The 23,984-nt window shown below is 33.4% G+C and overlaps 1 protein-coding gene across 1 annotated transcript; it reads left to right on the forward strand.

Annotated features, from left to right (window-relative positions):
- Window positions 1-6,195: 6,195 nt before the first annotated feature.
- On the forward strand, window positions 6,196-22,544 carry LOC114324511 (proteoglycan 4-like). The gene is made up of 5 exons (XM_028272370.2): window positions 6,196-6,340; window positions 12,276-12,836; window positions 12,954-13,022; window positions 16,108-16,161; window positions 22,032-22,544. The coding sequence occupies exons 1-5, from the start codon at window positions 6,277-6,279 to the stop codon at window positions 22,388-22,390; spliced, it is 1,107 nt and encodes a 368-aa protein (XP_028128171.1). The 5' UTR covers window positions 6,196-6,276; the 3' UTR covers window positions 22,391-22,544.
- The last annotated feature ends 1,440 nt before the right edge of the window (window positions 22,545-23,984 follow it).

Genomic DNA, 23,984 nt, shown 5'->3' on the forward strand with positions numbered 1-23,984 from the left:
TAATAATTACATTAGCGCTATTTTATTTCATTATGGTTTTGCTCCAAAATAAATCGTTGTAAAGTTATTGAGAAAGGAAGGTAAAAAAAAACGATGTTTTTAATAATTTTTAAATATTTTAACAATTAAGAAATGTTGTTATTAATGTTCAATGTTCCTGATCTATTTGAGTGGGAAGATAAGTCAATTACTGTTACTGAAGTTATTTATCATAAACTTTGCCACCCTATTTGGGCTCTTTCGATTGTCGCCCTGCTATAATAGCAATACTTGTCCGAATGATTTTTCTTTCTACGATCCTCAATCGTTCTTCATCTTTCTTCACATTACTTCGGCACCATTATGACCAATATATGATTACTGATCTAATTTCTGCTATATAAATTTTCAGTCTAGTATTCTGGGTACCTAAGTTTCTTGTCTTTGAGGAAGTTGTATTTTTAGTCCAGGGTAATAAGGTTTTTTCCATGACACTCGAGCAGCCAGGGTACTGAAGCGTTTTTCCGACAGGTAATACCTATAAGAGCAAATTGTAACTATTTCCTGCGTAGGTTCTGGCGGCCATTTTTATTTATAAACAATTAAGTGTCAAAAAATGGCATTTTTCCCTTTTTTTTCAAATCAATGAAAAACAGTGAAACTTATGGTCTTTTAAGTACAAATATCTTTGAGATTATTGAAAAAGCTTTAAAGTGACGTATTACAAAGTTTGATATACTCATTTATTGTTAATATAATTGCGAAAAAAGGTCGGAATTGCAAAAAAAAAATTAATTTCGCAATATCTATTGGTACTTAATATGTGATAAAAATTTCAAAGCGATTCATTCAATTGTTTAAATTTTATCCAAATTGTTTATCCCAGAGAGCATTTTTTTGCAATAGCATAAGTCAGAAAAAAATGACGTTAGAACCATTCCACAGATGTCAAATGAAAGAGCATGAGTTATATTTTCAACTTCGTTTAAAAAAAGCAAATAAAAAATGCATTTATTAGTAATAAATAATTATGCAAAAGTATCGTAAATCTTTCTTTATAAACTTTTTATTTTGTTATATAAGAAATTATATACAGGGTGTCCAGAAACTCTACCGACAAACGAAGACAGGAGATTCCTCAGATAATTTTAAGACAATTTAACCCAATTCACCTAGTCCGAAAATGCTTTCTAAGGGAGCTAGAGCTCTTTGAAGATTGCGTCATTTAATTAGTTTTTCTTAAATACCTCCAGAACGCTTCTATTTAGAAAAACGAAAATTGGTATGCTTATTTACTTTACAGAAATGAATCGATTCCATCCATTGCAAATTTCTAGTACTGGTCATAGGCGTCCGTTTTGGGTAGGGCAACGGTTATTTTATCGCCTAACTTTTTTGTCTTTAATTTTTAAGCATTTTTGACTCTGAAGTATTAAATTGTGAGGCATTCTAGTACTAAACGGTACTTTTACTTTAAGTCGATAGGATACACCGTTTTCTAGAAAAATCGATTTGAAAATTTTTCGTTCTTTGAATTTAAAAAAAAAATAAAAAAAAAACGATATAGAAAGATGAAAACTGGTACATTTATTTATATTCCAGAGATTAATCGATTTCCTTAATTGCGAATTTCTAGTACCAGTCATATGAGTCCGTTTTGGGTAGGTGAACAGTTATTTTATAGCCTAATTTTATTGACTTTAATTTTTAAGTATTTTTTACATTAGATTATTCAATTATGAGATATTAGAGTACTAAAAGTTACTCTTGCTTTAAGTTGGTAAAATACAACGTTTTTTTTTTTTCAATTTTTTTTCAAATTCCCAAAACTAAAAACTTTCAAATCGATTTTTCTAGAAAACGGTGTATCCTACCGACTTAAAGTAAGAGTAACTTTTAGTACTAGAATACCTCACAATTTAATAATCCAGTATCAAAAATGCTTAAAAGTTGAAGACAAAAAAGTTATGCGATAAAATAACCGTTGCCCTACCCAAAACGGACGCCTCTGACGGTACTAGAAATTCGAAATGAATGGAATCGATTCATTTCTGGAAAGTAAATATGTATACAAATTTTTGTTTTTCTAAATAGAAGATTTCTGGAGGTATTTAAGAAAAACAAATTACATGGCGCCATCTTCAAAGAGCTCTAGCTCCCTTAGGAAGCATTTTCGGACTAGGTGAATTGGGTTAAATTGTCTTAAAATTATCTGATGAATCTCCTGTCTTCATTTGTCGGTAGAGTTTCTGGACACCCTGTATATTTATTACAATTTTTTATCAATTATGATATAAATAACATTACTTGGTAGTTGTGCACTTAAAACAGGGTAAAAAAGTTAATTTTTTTGGAAAAAGTTATTCAAAAAGTTTATAAAGAAAGATTTACGATACTTTTGCATAATTATTTATTACTAATAAATGCATTTTTTTATTAACTTTTTTAAACCAAGTTGAAAATATAGCAAATGCCATTCCATTTGACACCTATGGAATGGTTCTAACGTCATTTTTTTCTGACTTATTGCAAAAAAATGCTCTCTAAGATAAACAATTCGAATAAAATTTAAACAATTGAATGAATCGCTTTGCAATTTTTGTCATATATTAAGCACTAAAGAACCCTCATTTGACAAAAATTTCAAACCTGTACACTAATTTTTACAACAGTTATTGCGAAAATAATTTTTTTGCAATTCCGGCCTTTTTTCACAATTATATTAACAATAAATGAGTATGTCAAACTTTGTAGTACGTCATTTTAAAGCTTTTTCCACAGTCTCAAAGTTATTTGTACTAAAAAAATCATAAGTTTTACTGTTTTCCATTGATTTGAAAAAAAAGGGAAAAAAGCCATTTTTTGACAGTTAGTTGTTTATAAAAAAAAATGGCCGCCAGATCCTACGCAGGAAATAGTTATATTTTGTTCCTATAGGTATTACTTGTCGAAAAAACGCTTCAGTACCCTGGCTGCTGAAGTATCACGAACAGGGTATATTTTTGTCTTATTATCCTGGCCTATTTCAGTAGATTCTGTTTCCTGCAAGAATTCTTTCGTTAATTACTAGGCTTCTATCATTGGTTCCATTAACTGAGACCCCCAAGATATTTAAAATGTTCTACTTTTTCAAACTAATAGTTGCAAATATATAACGTTTTCATTTCACATTAACCGTATTTTTTCTTGAGCTTAGTAGGTATTTTGGTTTATTTAGATTTATTACCAAACCCCTCTTGAATGCTTCCTTTAAACGGTTTATGTTTCTGGTAATCAATTCTGTCATCAGCGTACGCTCCAAAGTTACGTCTATGTTATAATTTTGTACCTACCTTTTATTTCGGTAGCTTTAAGCGACATTAAATAGTGACTTCACTGGCGAAGCGTCCATGTAACCACTGTTGCCATTGGTAACAGTTAAAAATCTTGCAAATAAATATTTTATGACGATGAATAATTCTATTTACCAATATTTTTACCAATAGAAATATATTATTATATTATGTGGTAATAGTACCTAACTCAGTAAATAGCCAACTACTCGTAGACACGAAAATATTGGCGAGTTTATGTGACTCAGTTGAACTTTATTATACTCTGTTACCAGACTCATTTCTGGTTACAATGGTTATATATCCACGCTGGCGCTCGGGACCGGCTAGTGACTGAAAATTTTGAAGAAGCGACGGCATAAGCGCGCTGTGTGTCAGTAGCGCTGTTACCAGATTTAAAATTGGTGACAGTACCTATAAAAAGTGTGCGTGCAGTTAACCATGGATGAGTGTCGCTTCTTAATCGATCAACTACTTGAAAATTAATTCTCCTTGTATAATTTTTTTCCCTATTTTAAACAATTTAAAAAAGGAATCAACAAAAGTAGTTCGATGTTTTAAATTTAGTTGGTACAGTGAAAATCCTTGGTTATATTATGGTTGCAAGAAAAATATACTGTATTGTTGGCCATGTCTTCTGGTTTCTACAGAAAAATGGGTGGACCAGGTTCACGATTTAAATAGTGTTAGTGTTAGATTTTTAAAAAGGAGACATGAAATTTCTCCGTTACCTACATGTAAGATGTATACCCAATTTGATTCAGTTTGGCAAAACAAAAATAAAAAGTTCTTTTAACCAAGCTTTTAAAGCAAATATTGCTAAACATGATGAGTTTGTTAAAAAAATGGATAGGTATATCCTTAGCACACTTATAATAGATACTGTATGTTTTTGGGCCAAACAAGAACTAGCGTTTCGTGGTCATTTTGAGTGCAACGACTCTGACAATCCAGGCAATTACAGGGAATTGTTAACATTAATTGCCAAGAAAGATCAAAAATATTGTCAACATCTAGAAACATCTGTTTTTTCGAGAGTTTCAAGTGATATACAAAATGATATTATTGAACTACACTCACCGGCACAAAATTCTGCCACCCAAAATTTTTGATTAAGTTTGACGATTTATAACTTTATTATTTGTGCTCCGATTTTCAAGATTCTTACACCAGTTTGTAGGTACATGTATTCATATTGTTTGGTATTATTCCGGTAACAAAAAATTTTGCTTGCATGTCATTGTACAGGGGTGAAAAGAAGCGTTGTATTTTCTCCTAATTTTAAAAAATTCTGTGGAAAAATGGAATAGCTGATTTTGTTTCATAGTCCTGGTGCGGGAGCACGCCAAATAGAATTCTATTTTAGTGACGTCACGTTGCCTAGCAACCGTCGATTCTCCCATTATGAAATTCTATTTTGTGACGTCAGCAAAATAGAATTCTATTTGGCGTGCTCCCGCTGCTGTCATATTTTCCCGGAGGCATCACCAACATTTTGTTTTTTGAATATCCGAATATCTTTTTTCTTGTAAGAGCTGTACCATTTTTTGTAAATAAAAGCACTGATTGACTCATACAACTGAGGTTGGATTGATAAGATTAGAATGGCCCGCATGCAGCCCAGATCTCAATCATATTGAGCATTTGTGGGATGAATAAAAAAAGCTATTTGCCGTCATCCTAGGCCTCCAGAAAATTTGGTACAGTTATGGCCCTGGTAGAGGAATATCGGGCTATTTCCCAGGCAAGGAATACACATCTTTATTAGATGCTAAACAGATTGCGAGCAGTCGTTTGTTTTGTTTTGTTAATTTTAGTGCGTTTGATATTTTTAATTAACCTTGCTTAATTGCTTAACCTTGCTTAATTAACCACGCATTTTATAAACCTTCAAAGCAGTGTTTTTAATTACAGCTCTTACAAGAAAAGAGATATTCAGATAATTCAAAAAACAAGACATTAGTGATACCTCCAGGATAATACAAAAGGAGTATGAAACAAAATCAGCCCTCCAATTTTTCCACAGAATTTTTTAAAGTTAGGAGAAAAAAACAACGCTTACATTCACCCCCGTATAATGCCAACTAAGCAAAAAATTTTTGGTTACCGGAATAATAGCAATTGACATCAATACATGTACCTACAAACTCGTGCAAGAATCTTTAAAATCGAAGTACAAATAATAAAGTTATAGATTGTCAAACTTAATCAAAAATTTTGGGTGGCGAAATTTTGCGCCGGTGAGTGTAGCCATATCTTCATTTTTTAGATTATCTTCATATCTTCATTTGGCCATAGATTTAGCCATATCTTCATTTTTTGCATCTGGTTTTGGTAACACTTCAGAAAAAGTCACGCGTCGCCACTGAGTGACGTCGAGTCGCCCTGTTGTACTCCAGATGCTATTTCTATATTTTTATAGATGTCGTCATTTATTATTGCTGTCTTTGATCCTTCCATTGTCATTTTCATAAGCTTTATGAGTCTCGTTGAGATATCTAGGTTTTTTACTTCTATTAGGTCGGGTCTTATTAAGCTGTCAAATGATTTTGAGATCTAAGAAAATGATGTGTAAGTCGATGTTCGAACACTTCTGAATTGACTCATTATAATGTGTCTGTTACTGCTGCCAGGTTATGCCAGGCATTCTTCCAGTAGTATTCGTAAATGTGTGGAGAGTTATAAAGAAATATTGGATAAACCGTTTTTAAATGTTTGTCCCAATTAAAGTACCGTTTTTTAGTCAAATATTTAAAAACACCGTCCACTTTTACAAAATTACGCTTTGGTATTTTTCTTTATCGATTAAAAAGGAATGCTTTAAGGTCTTTAAAAATAATTTTTAAAATATATTCATAATTGTTGAAATTCTTTTCATAGTAAAATTTCATATAAAACATTTAAATACAGTTCAACATTAATCGAACCTTAGCTAACTTGGTGGAAAGGTGGTTAGCTAACAAAAATGGAACATAGAATGTTATTTTTTTGGATTTGCACTATTTATTTAATCGTTTCACCCACACTAGGTAAGAAATCTATGACTTTTATATTAAAACTTTTAACAAAACATAAATAATTCTTATAAGAGATAATAATTATGGTATTATTATAATCATTTTAAATGCTACTGAACGTTTATCTAGAAACCATTGTGCCTGGATTTTTATTTTCTATATTATTTAAATATTATATTTTTGCGTATAAATTTAAATATTTGCTGCAAGCGTTTATTGGACAAAGCTGTGTGATGTTCTAATAAGCTTTCTCTTTCAGTTTTTAATATTATTATATTCCAGTTCTTGCTCTGACCAACTTGGTTTAAGCCTATACTTCTTACTTATTGTTATATTCATTGTTTCTATCTATCTATCTATCTATTGTTCTTCATTTGACCAAAGTTGAACGTCCCCCTTATTTTTCTACTCTTCTTTGTTCAGTGCTAAAGCTGTCCATCTGATCCCTGCGTATCTTCTTAGATTATCCGACTATTTCATCTGTGGTTTGCCCCTTCCTCTTTATGTAGTCCCAAGGTCTCCAGTGAGATATCGCTTCATTTCATCTTCCGTCTCTTTGTATGCTGTTGTGTTCTGCAAATTTCCATTTAAGAGTAGCTGCATGTTTGTTTACCTCTTTCACTTTGGTTTTATTTCTGATCCGTGTATTTTTCTTTCTATCACTTAGCGTGATACCCAGCATCTGCCTTTCCATTGTCCTTTGAGTCTTGGCCATCTTTTCCATATTTTCCTTTGTAAAGTTCCATGTCTGTGCTCCATATCTCCATATGTAAGTACTGGTAGAACACATTGCATATATACTTTTGTGCGGGGGTATTGGGCATATTTCCGATTTTTCAGGATATAGCTCATTTCTCCGAATGAAACCCATGCTAGTCTTATTCTAATTTTTATCTCTGAGTAAAGAGTATCACTGGGTAAAGAAAACCAAACAGCAGAGATTAAAAGGATTAATTATTGTCTCTATCTACATATTATATGTTTCTATCGTCGTCGTTATTTTTTCTATCTTCTTTGTTCTTCATGTCTTAAACAGGTTAATAAAATTTTTAGAACTATTTTGTTCTTGTGTTCTAGAGATTGCTTATATTCCGGATCAAACTGATCCTTTATTTTTTTCCTCGATTCGTACTGATTTTTGGTACTATTGATACCTTATTTTATCTTATGTCACTGTTTCTTATTTCCATTTTCTTTAAGGTGCATCCTTTTCGCTTTTCGGTACTTATTTTTATAATTTTTCTTTGCCTACATTCACTACAGTTTATCTACATTCCACCTGATGAGCTATAACGAAAGAGCTTTAAAACTATCAAAGAATAGAAAAGAAATCAGGCTAGATGAAATTCCCATCAAAATAATCAAACTACTTAACGATAAATTTAAATATACTCTCCAATAAAATACTAAATCTCTCCAATAAAATATGCGAAACTGGGCATAGGTATACCAACAGAGTGGTTACATTTGTAATTATACTGAAAACAATAAACGCAAAACAATGTAGCGATTATCCCAATATCAGTCTGATGAGCCATGTACTGAAAATATTCTTAGAAATTAAAAAATTTGTTCTTAGAAACAGGCGTAGAACTAAGCGAAATACAGTTTGGTTTCAGAAACAATTTTGCAACCATCATCATCATCATCAATGGCGCTACAACTCTTCGTGAGTTTTTGCCGCGTTTACTATTTCCTTCCATGTTTGTCGGTCCTGAGCCACTAATTCCCATTGTCGCACTCCCCTTTTAGTGCGGCCGATATGTGAAACAATTGCACATTTAATGATACAAGCATATAATTTGGACCACATATACTACACATATAAAGGTTCAAATTTAGATATGAGGCCATCTCAGATTTTGCCTTTTACAAAATTGGCGGGCATTCAAAATGGCGACTATACATATGTGCTTAATATTACCATAACTCTTGAACGAAAAGTCCGATTTCAACTAAATTTCGTATATAGGTCCTTTTTTGATTTACAAGATGGATGTGGTGAACCAGAAGAATCGGTTTACTAAAAGTTGTGTTTTTACTGGTTGTTTATGTAAAAATATGTTTTTTTTTCAATTTTTTCCCTCTGTATATATTAATTTTTCAAAAAGGTAATACCGCAATTAAAAAGAGCGTAAAAATATTTTGAACTTTTTAGTTATGTTAATTAGCATTTAATAAATGCATAACGTATCTTCACATGTACCTATGTGTGGCAGATTCGTGCAAATATTATAAGAATTATTGTGAATTTAATGGTAGAATCATATAATTTGGACCACATATACTACACACATCAAGGTTCAAATTTAGATATAAGGCCATCTCAGATTTTACCTTTTACAAAAATGGCGGGCATTCAAATTCGCGACTATACATATGTGACTAATAGCACGATAACTTTTGAACGAAAAGTCTAATTTCAACCAAATTTGGTATGTAGGTTCTTCTTTTGATGTGTAAGACCGAGGTCTTACATTGATTGACCAGAAGTTGTGTTTTTCCTAATTTTTATGTAAAAACATGTTGTTTTTTACCAATTCTTTCAACCTGTATATATTAATTTTTTTTAAAAAGGTAATACCGGCGTTGAGAAGAGCGTAAAAATATTTTTTAGCAAATATTTTGAACTCTTTAGTTATGCTAATTACCAATTAATAAATGCATAACGTATCTTCACATGTACCTATGAACCTATGTGCGGCAGATTCGTGCAAATAATATAAGAATTATTGTGCACTTAATGCTAAAAGCATATAATTTGGACCACATACACTACACATACAAAGATTCAAATGTAGATATGAGGCCATCTCAGATTTTGTCTTTTACAAAAATGGCGGGCATTCAAAATGAATCCGCTGCACATAGATAGCTACATGCGAAGATACGTAATGAATTTATTAAAAGGTAATTAACATAACTAAAAAGTTCAAAATCTTTCCTAAAATATATTTTTACACACTTTTCAATGGCGGTAAAGTTAATATATACAGGGTGGAAGAATTGAAAAAAAAAACAACATATTTTTACATAAAAAACAGTAAAAACACAACTTCTGGTAAACCGATTCTTCCGGTTCAAACCTAGATCTTACTCATCAAAAAAAGAACCTTGGTGCCAAATTTGGCTGAAATCGGACTTTTCGTTCAAAAGTTATCGTTCTATTAGTCACATATCTACAGCCGCCGTTTTGAATGCTCGCCATTTTTGTAAAAGGCAAAATCTGAGATGGCCTCATACCTAAATTTGAACTTTTGTATGTGTAGTATATGTGGTCCAAATTATATGCTTCTACCATTAAATTCACAATAATTCTTCTACCACACATAGGTACATGTGAAGATACGTTAGGCATTTATTAAATGGTAATTAACATAACTAAAAGTTCAAAATAGTTCCTAAAACATATTCTTACGCTCTCTTCAATGGTGGTATCACCATTTTGAAAAATTAATATATACAGGGTGAAAAATTGAAAATAAATTATTTACATAATATAAAATAGTTTTACATAAGAAACCATATAAAACATATCTAACTTCTGGTAAACCGATTCTTCCAGTTCACGATATCGATCTTGTAAATCACAAAAGGAACCTTTGTAGCAAATTTGGTTGAGACCGGACTTTTCATTCAAAAGATATCGTGCTATTAGTCATATATGTATAGTCGCCCATTTTGAATTACCGCCATTTTTGTAAAAGGCAAGATCTGAGATGGCCTCATATCTAAATTTATACCTTTATATGTGCAGTATATGTGGACCAAATTATATGCTTGTATCATTAAATGTGCAATTCTTATAATATTTGCACGAATCTGCCGCACTATTTTCTCTAGATCTTCTTTGACTGCATCTTTCCACCTTTTTCTAGGCCGCCCTACAGACTTTCTTCCATCTGGCCTTTCCCAGAACACATTGTTTATATAAAGCGATTGTCGTTACTGCGTATCACATGCCCTGTCCATCTGAGTCTATTGGCAAATTTTGCAACCAGAGAAGCATTATTCAGTTTATAGGTTATGATTCACAGATGTAGGAATATAGAACAACCGGTACATATCGGTCTTTTATCGACTTCGAGAAGGCTTTTGACGGGGTCACCCAAGACAAACTTATAGGTATCTTGCAACAACTGGGAATTGATGACCAATACCTTTGTATTATCATAACTTTGTATTGGCATCAATGTGCAAATATACGAATTGATCAGCGTATGACGTGTAGTAAGGCAAAGGTGTATTTTGTCGCCTCTACTTTTTAATATATACTCAGAATTTATCTTCAAAGAGTCTTAGATGAAGAGGCAGGTATTAAAATCAACGGAATTAGTCAACAAACGCAGATTTGTAGACGGAACATTATAAACAGGGTGACCGAAACATGTGAAGAATATGGCCTAAATCCTAATACCTCTAAAATATAATACAAAGTTTATAACTGTCAGCAAAAAGGAGTTACAAGCAAAGAATAACAGAGCACATTGAATAAATTTAGAAAGAGTAAAATTAGATACACATACACATTGAAAACACCACAGCCTCCTTCTATGAACTAAAGGAAATTCTCATTAATAGGGGTATTAGATTAAACTTTTAAGATCAGATTAATAAACTGCTACATATTTTTCACATTGCTGTATGATATAGAGAGCTGGGCCCTTACAGAGACACTATTGGAAAAATTTGAAGCTTTTGATATGTGGACCTACTGATGACTATTACGGAAAAGTTGGGTTGATTAAATAATAAATGAAATAGTTTACATCGCATAAAAAAGAGGAAGAAATAAAAAGAAAAAGAAAGTTATCATGAGCAGCATTCGGCAAACTGAACTATATACTCAGAAATCAGCAAATTCAACTACATGTTAGATCTAAAGTTTTTGATGCTTGCATTGTTCCAATATTAACATATGGGGCACAAACATGGACAATCACAAAAAAGAATAGGAACATACTCAGAGTCACTCAACACGCGATGGAAAGAGCAATGCTTGGCATATCACTTAAGAACAGGAAAACAATTACATGGATAAGACAGAAAACCAAAGTCACCGATGTGGTACAAAAATCATTAAAATTGAAATGAGAATACGCTGGACATTTAGCTAGGACCGATCTAAACAAATGCCATATAACAATTCTAACCTGGAGACCATACCAACACAAAAGACCCAGAAGCAGACCTCCTATGAGATGGACAGATGATCTGAAACGAACTGCCAGGAGAAATTGGCTACAAGTAACGTGCAACAAAAAACAATGGATAGGAAGACTTGAACAGGCTTATGTTTAGATGTGGACGTGAATGGCTAGACGAAGAAGAAGATGAAGAAGAAAAAAGAGCGCAGAGATAACGAAAACAATAAAAATTCCAAAGTTATGAAATGGAAAACATCCAAAAAGGTATAATCTTCCATAATACAGGGCAAGATCGATAGAATAAGTATATACTAGTCCAGGATGTTCTTTGGCTCCGAAATCTCCGAGAATTGTGTCAAGATACGTGAGCTAATCTGCATCAAGTTGCCATCAATGACGTTATTAGTTTTAATATAAACGCCAACATTGGTTAATAATCGGACAGGGTAGTGAAAGAAGAAAAGGAATATATTTTAAAGCTTCTTTAAAACTGTGTTTTGAGTAGATTTTGAAGAGCATGTGTGAATTGGTACATCTTTTTAAATTCAGACTGTACCTGTTAAATGATCCTCTATTTTTATACAGCTGTAATTAGAGATTGACTATCTAGTAGTATTAATCTAGCACAATTGCACAATTTGTTCAAATTGATATTTTTATAAACACTTGTTGTAACTTTCATTATTGATTTAGCACTTTTTTAGTGCTGTCTGTTCCTTTAGATATGCCTATGAGCATATGTATGATGATATGTATGATATTTGTTGATATGTATGATATATAAATGATATTTGTTGTAGCTGATGAAGACGCAAACAAAAAAGTCTGTCGGATAGTATGCAAAAATCCAGGAGGAGGCACAGCAACAACAAAAAGTCCTTTAGCCAGTTCAACAACACAAAATAGTAACAGTGAAACCACAACAGCGTCACCTGGAGAACCAACAACTCCTCAAACTGATAATAGTTCTCCTTTGGTTGAAACTACAACACCGGAGAATAGTTCTCCTACTGTTGAACCTACAACACCGGAGAATACTTCTGCTGCTGAAACCACAGTAGCCGAAACTTCTCCGGTAACCTCTGCTGGCAGTAGTCCAACAACAACTGAAGAAACTAATAACGAATCTACAACACAAGGAGTTGAGAATTCCCCAACTACTGAAGAGGTTCATGAAAGTACAAGCACTGAAACTGTAACTGATTCGACAACTGGTGCACCTGAAGGTCCTACAACAACACCTGAAGGTCCTAAAATAACAGAAAGTAATGACTCACCAACACCGGGAGATGTTACTAGTCCCACCCAACCAGACACAACTGAGGAGGTTACTGCTACCACAGAGCAAGTAACAACTCCAGGTAAAGTTATTAAGACTATATTATAATTTCAATGTTTATCTTAACCTTAATCTAAATAACATTTTGTGAAAATATTTTATTTAAAAATTTTGTTTACGTTTTTTGCACTGTGTTTAGGTCAACTCTCGGCCTGTCCATGTTCTTGTATAGAAAATGGTAAAGTTTATACAGGAGGTCCAAAAGCAGGTAAATTTATTATTATTATTTTTTTATAAACGACAGCTAAAATATTCCTTATTAATTATACAATCAATATTTTATCTAGAAAATTTTCAGTAAATATCATAAGATAATTTTTCGAAAATTGCAACAAGTTTGGGAAACAACCTGGAGCATTATTTTATTATTTATTCTTACTATCGGGTGATATTCGAAAGATATTTTTTTAATACTCAATATACAAAATTCAAGTCTTTGTAAATAAAAATTTAGTGACATTTATCACAATTAATGTTTTTCAACTTGTTAAAGTTAACACCATGACAATGTTTAGCAAATATTCAGACGAAGATATCAATAAAATATTAGTTAAGATTACTTTCAAATAAAGTTTTATTCATGAAATTATCACCGAATTACACTCGGAGCTCTTAAAATTACAGATTTGTATTGACCTCGTGAAAATTTGACATTAGATGCAGAACTAAAAGTTTATTTTGTTTCATTTTCTTTAATGTGACAGTTGTCAATACTAGAAAACAAAAACACACTACTAAAATTTATTCTCAGTATAATAATGTAAGAAGATTATTCGCAGTATAATAATAATCTGATTGACTAAAATTAAACATGTGATCTAACTACACAATAATTGGAAATTAAAATCATTAAAAATAATCCATGAAATTTTTATTTTTGTAGGTTTCTATTGGTCAAAATGTTATGAATGAAATAATCAGTAGTAATTGCACAAGAGCTCTAAAATTCTATATTAATTTTAGAGTTCGACTGCAATTTGTTGCGATTATTTCATGAATAAAACTGTTCAAAACCAAAATTTTATTGTAATTTATTTTATGTAAGTACAAATTAGTACAATTAAACACAAAGTTTTTATAAATATTTGACGATTGAAAGTCATCACTTTTATAATTTTTAAAACATTAATTGTCATTAATGTCACTGAATGTATTTTTTCGTAGCAACGAAGGGCATCTGACGTAATATACAACGGCGGGCAATTACCAAAAATTATCAATTTAATTCAGATTTCTGTAGCTTTCTATTGGTCAGAATCTCCTATGAATGAAATAATAAGTAGTAATTGCACAAGAGCTCTAAAATTCTATATTAATTTTAGAGATCGAGTGCAATTTGTTGCGATTATTTCATGAATAAAACTGTTCAAAACCAAAATTTTATTGTAATTTATTTATGTAAGTACAAATTAGTACTGTTAAACACACAGTTGATATAAAATATTTTACGGTTGAAAGTCATCACTTTTATAACTTTTAAAACATTAATTGTCATTAATGTCAGTGAATGTATTTTTTCGTAGCAACGAAGGGCATCTGACGTAATATACTTGACGACGGGATATTACCAAAAATTATCACCTTAATTTGCATTTCTGTAGCTTTCTATTGGTCAGAATCTCCTATGAATGAAATAATCTTAAAAGTAATACGTTTAGATTTTTTTTATTTATTGCTTTATTATTGTAGATCAATTTTAATGACCAATTAAAAGTGGTAAACGAATTAATATGTAAGAAAACATAGTACACCAAAATTATATAATATTAATATACAGTGAGGACGTTTAACATGTTTTCTTCTTCTTTATTCTTTATATAAGCAATTTTGTTTGTTTATTGGGGGGTTGTTGCCTCTATGGAAGATTGTCACTGTATCTCTTGCGCGGCCGACCGATACTTCTACTACATGCTGATTTGTTCCTAGCTATTTTAATAACTGATGTGTCCGCAATTCTACTGCTGTGACCGTTCCATTCTTTTTTCTGTTTAGTGTCCACTCGTCTATACCATATACATTACATTTTATCCTAATCTCGGCACTCCTTATTTAGTCTCTGTGTGAGTTTCCTGTAATTCTGAGTCTTCTCATTTCTGCTGTTTCCAGCACTTTCTGTGTTTTGGCTATGTCGTGACTATATAAGTTCCATTAAGCCGTCTGCGCGGGCTCTTAGAGCCCGCGCAGACTGCAGACTTGTTAATCAGCCGATAGTTTTGTCGGCTTCTTAGAGCCCCCGCAAACTGCAGACATTTGATCGGCCGATAGTTTGATCGGCTTCTTAATCAGTACAGAGAGGTATGCAGATGCGCACATTACACCGATTCAGTCTCGGCCGACAAAAAAGTTTGATGGGCTTCCCGATTGCATTCAAACTAAAAAGTCGGCTAACTGTCGGCCGACTGTTTAATCAGTATTGGCTAACTACGATGTGCGCACACACGACGATTGCTTTATCGGCCGATAGTTCAGTTTGGAGAATTCTCGCACAATTTTAGGATTCGGAATGTAAATGACGCTTTGAATTTTTGAACACAGTCATGGTTAAGACAAGGAAGGAAGGTAGCCTTTTGTTATCCTTTCAGAGAAGTAGAGAACTACAGAAATGTAAACAAAAATGAAAATATCCTAATATCCATTCCATTGTTGTAAGTCACGTATGTTAACAATCTAAATAGAAATAACAAAGAGATAGCAGGCAATGGATAAGAGAATAGACTTTCTTTAGAAAATGTATTAGCGTATTTTGCTTTGACAATATAATTTGGTATTTCCACGATTCCACGCCAAAATTCCCATTAAATTTTCGTAGAGAAAAGAATAGAAAGATGGTTTAGGGTAGTGTTGCCAGGGCTTCCGAAATTTCGGTAGGTCTACCGAAGTTGGCTACTTTTCTTTAAGTGCCGTCTCCTAATCGGAGGTTGGATAGCATCATCACTATCTTTACTCTATCTACCGCTGCTCTAAAGAGTTCTATAGAACTGCATTTAAACCAGTCCCTTAAATTATTCAACCACGACACTCTCCTTTTTCCTACACTCCTTCAGCCTCTTATCTTTCCCTGTATTATCAGTCTTAGAATTTCATATGGCTGTCCCCTCATTAGGTAATCGAACTGAGAACGACAATCATCTTGAATATTATGGATTCGGAATTTGTCTCTAGTTCTGCCGTTGATTGAATATCCGTATATTCAATCAACGGTTCTGCCCCTCACTGTATAGTTCATTGTCATTGAGAATTAAATTTTTAAATATTTTTTTTATCAAATTTTCATAAACCTTGCTTTGTTTAAGCTTCTCGCCTGCATAAGAACAAATATACTGCTGAGAGTAACAGACATCATGGTGGTAAGTGTATCAAACTAATTATGTAAAATATACCTTGAAAACCAAAAACCAGTTTAGTCCAAATCAAAGTAATACATGCCTTACTTCACAACTTGTTATTGTTAAGAATTATGCCCTTCATTATTTGGGAGGGAATCTTTATGACTCTCATGAGATAGTGATAAATCATTTATGTACTGAATTCGCTCAGCCAAGACAATGACGTTGGTATTTTTTTGGAAAGTTAGGTTGCTAGACGTGACTGGAAATTACTACACAGCCAAACATAGGTACCTGCTCATAACCAATAGGTATAATTAATAGTAAACACACATAAATAACATAAACCTTACGCCAATCAATAATTATTATTTATTTACACCATTATAATGTATTGATAACAAATGAGAAAATTATTTATTTTTCAAAATAAAAATATATTGTAGAAATAAATTCCACAAAATGTTATGACTTTAGTATAGACTCCCACTATTTCCAATAATTCTTCTTTTTTTAATGAAAGATTAAGTTGATTTGAGTAGTTAATAATGTGAAGTAGGAATTTTTGTGCTGTATGTTTCCTATTCCGAATGTGTCAAAATGAATCTCGGCTGAGAGACTTCAGTATACATAGTATTTTAATACAGATATCTTAACAAGCAATTGGTATTCGTAAGTCTTTGACCCAATGTGACAGAAAGTAGAACCGGAAGTTGATATTTGAACTCTTCCTGAAACCGTATCGTGAAGCGATATCAAAACCGGAACTACAGTCATATTCGAACTCGACTTTTTAATACGAGTTGATTGATGTATCACATGTATTATTTCTGTGACTATATTGTGGCACTTCCGTTTACAACTTTTAACCGATAGTGATATAATCACCGGAAGTATATACTTGTTTTCGTCTTGGTAAGGCGCGTCGAATGATATATCGCTTATACTACTTCGCAGACTTTAAAACAGTACTTCTGGTTGCAAGTCTGGAACCGGAAGTCTGAAGTCAAATTTTTCACCTAATTACTCACTCTTGGGTTATAAGCTTTCATTCGATACCTCACTTGCCATTCCATCTGTTGCAATAACGGAGGAGTTGCCTTTACGAATGGATAGAGAGACATTATCTGGAGGTACACTTGATGGCAGCTTTCAATTTATTGAAGGTGGTATATAGTGAGGTTTAAATATTATAGCCGTATAGATGAGTGAAATGCTTTGTTGAAGCGTAACTTTTGAAATGTCAAATCTAATTATTTTTACAGATATATCTAATGTGTTGTTCCTTATTGATAAGAGATATAAAAATAAAATAACAAATTGGGAAGCAATAAACGAAAGAATTCTGACTGTCAACTTAAACATCCATGGACACAGAACCACAGTAATAGGTATATATGCCGCATCGAAAAAGACGCATTCCAACAAGAGCTTGAAGACACGATTTCTAAAATCGGAGATCAAAGGGAGATATTAATGATGGGAGACCTGAATGCAATAACAAGAAGACAGAAGGACCACCTAATTGTAGGAAACTACGGGGAAGAAGTAACCAATGATAATGGAGAAAGGCTCATTAATCTATGTCAACAATTTAACCTAAAAATTTTAAACGGCTTCTATCCCCACAAGGACATACATAAGTTCACTTGGCATCAAGAGACAAGACAACTACGATCGATTATAGACTATATTATAATAAAACAAACATCAGAATGGAAAATCCAAGACACAAGGGTATATAGAGGTGTAGAATGCGGATCTGACCATTACCTACTAATATCGAATCCAAATCCTCTTCAAATATGCAATAAATGAAACATCGAAAGAGGAAAGAGAAGAAATAATCAAAGAACCCAAATACAAACTAACTGGGCTATATGACGACAGCACCAGGTTCCTATACCAGAACAGACTGGATCAAAAACTTTATCAAATTGACCTGACATGTAGCACCAATATAATATACGACAAAATAACACTTGCAATTAAGGAAGCAGCCAGTGAAGCATTAGGCATGGAGGAGATAACAAATACCAGGAAAAATAACAACATAGTTTGGAGCAATGAACTTGAACAACAGAAACAAATAAAACAACAGAAATATCATAAATGGTTAAAATCACAAAACGCATATGATAAAACCCAATACCGCCAAGAATTAATCAAATATAAAAAAATGTTAACAAAAAATGAAAATAATACCTGGGAACAGAGATGTAGGGAAGTGGAATGGCATCTAGGTGGAAGCAGATCCTCAGAAGCTTGGAGGTTCATTCAAAATCTAAGAAATGAAAACAGAAATAATACAAACCTTCAAATAATTGATTTAAAGAAATGGAAAACCCACTACAAAGAAGAACTTCAAAGAAAATAGACAGGAATACATAAATACATCACCAAAACACTATAATTTAAATGGTCAAGTCGTAGAATTAAATGACGAATTCGTTGAGAGAATGATTAAATCACTAAAAAAAAGCATGTGGTCCAGAAGGAATCCCAGCGGAACTTATAAAAAATGGAACTGCAAAATTGATCAAACTAATAACCATAATTTTCAACAACTACACAAACGGAGAAAACATACCAGAAAATTGGAAAACAGGATGGATAACCCCAGTATATAAAAAGGGTAACAAGGAAGACTGCCAGAACTATCGCTGTATTACTGTAACCAGCACCTTTAGTAGATTATATGGGAAAACTCTAAAAACTCTAAAAGAAAATGAATATGCACCTTTAGAGATCGAACAACTAGCAGGATTGCGAGCAGGAAGATCCTGTGTCGACCACATCTACACGATCAACCAACTCAAGGAAAAAAAAGTAGCCAGGGACAGAGAAATACAACTACTATTCGTCGATCTAACTAAGGCATGTGATACCGTACCACTTTGTAAATTATGGCAAGTCCTGGAAAAATCCCCTATTAATATAACTTTAATAAAAGCAGTGCGACAATTCTATAACAATATTCAAGCAAATGAAAAGTGAATAAGTGATTCAAGCAAAAGTGAATAAGGGACTACGACAGGGATGCAGCTTATCGCCAACACTGTTTAAAATCTATATAAATGAGGTCTTGGATAAGTCGCCGAAATCGTGTTCTGGAATGGGTATACAGCTAAACGACGACTCAACACTATACACACTGCATTTTGCTGACGATCAGGTGGTGATTGCCCAGGATAAAGATGATCTAATATTTATGACAAACCGGCTGTTTCGAGAATATAAAAAATGAGGTCTATACGTTAATATGAAGAAAACCAAATATATGTGTATAGACAGAAAAGTGAGTTACAACTAGAGGATGATATGGTTATCGAGCCAAGCTCTGATTATGTATACCTTGGAACGAGAATCCAACAAAGTGGAAGGACAGAATTCGAAGTAGAGGAACGAATTATGAAAGAAAAGAAGGTAATAGGAGCTTTGAACTCATTACTTTGGTCAAAAACCATATCAAAAGAAAAGAAAACACAGCTTTATAACAGCATCTTTAAAAGCGTGGTACTGTATGGATGTGAAACCTGGCAACTGAATGAGCGAACAGAACAGAAGTTGCTCGCACTGGAAATGGACTTCTGGCGAAGATCGGCCTGCATCTCCAGACTCTCACATATAACGAATGAAAGGGTGCGAGATATTATGAATAGAAAAACAAACATAATTGAAGAAGTCCAACAAAAACAACTTTGTTGGTATGGTCATGTACAAAGAATGGAGGAACATCGACTCCCAAAGCTAATAATGGAATGGCAACCCCCGGAAAGAAGGAAAAGGGGCAGACCGAAAACAACCTGGATAAGTGGAATCCAGAAAGCCATGTCTGAGAGAGATCTCCGACCAGGAGATTGGACAGATCGACGCGGCTGGAGAATAGGAACCGAAAGGCCCAGGACGCTATAAACCGGTGTTATATATATCTTATGTGTTGTTTACATGAAATACTCAGATATATCTGCCTTACTTTACTAAAATTTTATAAGACCAGTGGACTCCAGTATGAATTGACAGTTTTAGTTCGAAGGAGTGTATCATGCACACAATATTCTGTGAACACATATTTCGAAAATCTTTAATATATCTCGTAAAAACAAAAATCCTAAATATGATAGTAAACTGTAATGTAAAAACTAGCTTTAATGTTAAATATATTACACATTATTATATTATTTCCTTTTTTCTTATGGTGCCATGCATAAGTAGTGCGTTGGCGAATTATCTTAAGGTAAGACGTCTGTCTTTTACGGCATGTAGAAGCTTGCCAGTATTTATGCTTGTCCAGTTCTTTATATTTCGTAGCCACGACATTTGTTTGCGTCCTAGTCCGCTCTTACCCTCAATCTTTCCTTGGATGATTCGTTGAGGGATTGCGTATTTTCCACTCTCAGGATATGGTCCAGGTATTCAATTTTTCGTACTTTGATCGTGTTGAGCAATTCTATCTCAGTATTTGCTCTTCTTAAGACTTTCTCGTTGCTCTCCGTATATTATGTTTATGATATGCAGAACATTCTTCACAAGGTCCACATTTCGAATGCCTCCAACTTATTGTAGAGGTTTAAATTTGATAAAAGCTGGTGTTGCGTAATCGGTACGGCATTTTATTTCTTGTTAAGGATCCCATTGGTCATTTAACATCATTCTCAAGTATTTTAATGTTTTCACTTGCTCGATTCGAGCATCATCTATTTGCAGTTGTACTCTTAAAAGTGCACCCTTTCTTATTGCCTTTCATTTAGTATTTCTAGCATTTATCTTTAAGCCATGATATTACTGCAGTATTTATTTTATTTAGCATCAAGTGCATATCATATTCCTTATCTGTGATTATCGCGGTGTCGTCGGCGTAACCAATGGTATTTATCGGATACCCTTTGACTTTTATGCCACAGTTTGAGCTTTCAAGTGCCTCTGCAAAAACATTTTCCACACAGAGGTTGAACAGCAAAGGGGACAAAATACACCCCTGTCGCACCCCTCTTAAAATTTCAAATTCCTCTGTGTTATTTAATTTATTCAGCCTCACTCATGCTTTTTAATTCCAATAGAGATTCTGGATACCTCTTCTATCCATATATCCATCTATTTGGATATCTTTCTCATCAATATTAGCATTTTGTAGCATTTTTATTCATTACTCAGTCTAACGCTTTTTTATAGTCGACGAATGTGATGAATATATCCTTTCGTTGGCCCATGCAGTTTTGCAAAAGAATGCTGCTTAGCGTGTCCCGAGTCCGTTCTTGAAACCACATTGGGTCTCGTCGCTTAACTCTTCTAGATTTCTGAACATTCTCGTGTAGAGAATGCGAAAAAATACTTTAAGTAAATTACTCATTAAACTAATCAGTCTGTGATCCTTACACATCGCCGCTATTTGTGATTTAGGGATAATTATAAAGGTTGAAAAAGTCAATCCATTGGAATGTGGCCGGTGTTACATATGGCATTGAAAATTGTTACCAGCATGAAGATGTTGTTATCCTTTAACAGTTTTAGGGCTTCCGTAGTAATGCCATTGGGTCCAGGGCCCTTGCTCAGTTTTGCTATTTTTATAGCATAATCCCCCTCGGCACGAATAATGGGAGGATTGGACAAAGTTTCTGCGGGTAAGTTAGTAGTTGGCAAATTCGGTCTATTGTCTACAAAGGGGGACGAAGCACAATCTGTCCGGATTTTAGTTAGTTTTTTCTTGGGTATGTAAGTCTCCTTAATCATTCTTCAGGCAGGTCTAGTGGTGTTTATTGTATACTCTCGAAACTATTTATATTTCATATTTCCCAATTATAATAAAATATCCATTTAACCATATTTTTAACGAAAAAAATTATGTCAACAATAAAAGGGAGTGTTTTTAATTTTGAGTTATTGGTTTTTAGATCATCATGGCCATTACAAATCATTGCATCACGCCAGCCATAATCACCACGCTGAAGTTAAACATCACGACAGCCATCACCTGAAGCACGCTGAAGGAAAACACCATGAGAGACATCACCATGCTGAGGGTAAGCACCATGACAGCCATCACCAAAAACATGCTGAAGTAAAACACCACGACAGCCATCATAAACATGCTGAGGTTAAACATCACGAAGGCCATAAAATCCATCACCAAGAAAAAGCTCATCATCAGCAACACGCTCATGAAAAACATCACGAAGCACATGGCCACCATCAACAACACTATTTGAAGGAGAAAGAACACCACTCTCATCAAGAGAGACTACATACGTAAACATTAGTCAAAGTGGTATATTAAATACAATAACATAATAATATATTTTAACTATTAATATAAAGAAAACGATGCATAGTATTTAGTAGATATAGTGATCATGGAAGACTTGTACATATAAATATATTTAATAAATTGTTTGTTTGAATACTTACAGTTGCGTTTATGTGTGTTTTAAACTGGTTTTATTTAGAAAGATATCAAATCCGCCAACAAAATTAATTACAGAAGGGTTTTCTTCTTCTTCATGTGCCTCATATTTTCCACATTCGTCGATAACGCCACATCTTAAAGCTGGCAACTTTTTTCAGTTGTGTCCGTAATTATTGTCCAGGCTTCAAATTCGTATAAAAGTACAGATAATACGTAGCATCTCAATAATCTAGTTCTAATTTCTATTCCCAGTTTTCCATTGCATAATACTGTTTTCATATTGTTGGAAGCGCTTCTGGCCATCTCAATTCGTCGTTTTATTTCGAGGCTGCGGTCCCATTATCCATTTTTCTCACATCCCAAATAATTGTATCTGCTTACTTTCTCTAAAGCTTTTCCTTTAACGTAAAGTAGTTCTTCTTTAATCTTGTTATTACTGACAATCATGATTTTTGTTTTCTTTGTGTTCAGAGCCACTCCATACCTCTCGCAGTACTGCGTAGTGCGATCACCCAAAATTTGCAGCAGCCCTTCTCTTCTGTCCGCAAGGAGTATTGTATCGTCTGCATATCTGAGATTATTTACTAGTGTTTCGTTAATTGATATGCCTTCACTACATCTTTAAACATTTCTTCTGAGCACTTATTAAAAAGTAGAGGGGATAGTACACATCTTTGTCGTACTCCTCTTCCTATTGGAATCTCTTTAGATTCTTGTTGGTCTACTAGGATTATGGCTTTCTGATATTGGTATAAATTTCTCAAGGTCAACCAGACATATTATGAAAACGTCACAGTTGACATCTCGACACTGTTTTATAAGTGTTTGTATGTATTGTAAATAGACAAGACGAAAACGGCGGGTTCGTTGGAAAAAAATATTCCCATGAAATTTTTTTGCATAATCACATTTGTAATACACCCCAGAATAAGGTTCAAGAAGTAGCCCACAAGAAAAGTGGTCCAAACTTTTTTTAACAATTTTTTTTAATCAAATTGCAAAAATTATTATTTTTGGTCTGGAAATTTTTTTAGGTTTTGTAGACCATTTTGGGCAAAAAAGGTCTCTTGTAATTTTTCTCTAAAGTTAATGGTTTTCGAGTTATAAGCAATTTAAAATTTGAAAAACGCAAAAATGGCCATTTTTAAGACTTAATAACTCGGTTAAAAATTATTATTATGAAAGTCAGAAAGTGACTAAATCAAAGTTTAAAGCCCCCCTAGATGATCCTGAAGAAATTTGTGTCATTAATTTATTACTAAGCTGTTATTTTTAATTATTAACAATAAGCCGTAAGAGCGTATTGACGCGGCTGTAAATGTGAGTGCGAGTAAGATTCCCCATTGGACTGCCGGAATGGCGTCTATCTCGCACTCACCATAGACGGCCGCCTATACTTGCTGGAGCTTTGTGTGTATTGTAAATAGACAAGGCGAAAATG

This window comes from Diabrotica virgifera, chromosome 2 (genome assembly GCF_917563875.1).
Source record: "Diabrotica virgifera virgifera chromosome 2, PGI_DIABVI_V3a".
NCBI lineage: Eukaryota > Metazoa > Arthropoda > Insecta > Coleoptera > Chrysomelidae > Diabrotica > Diabrotica virgifera.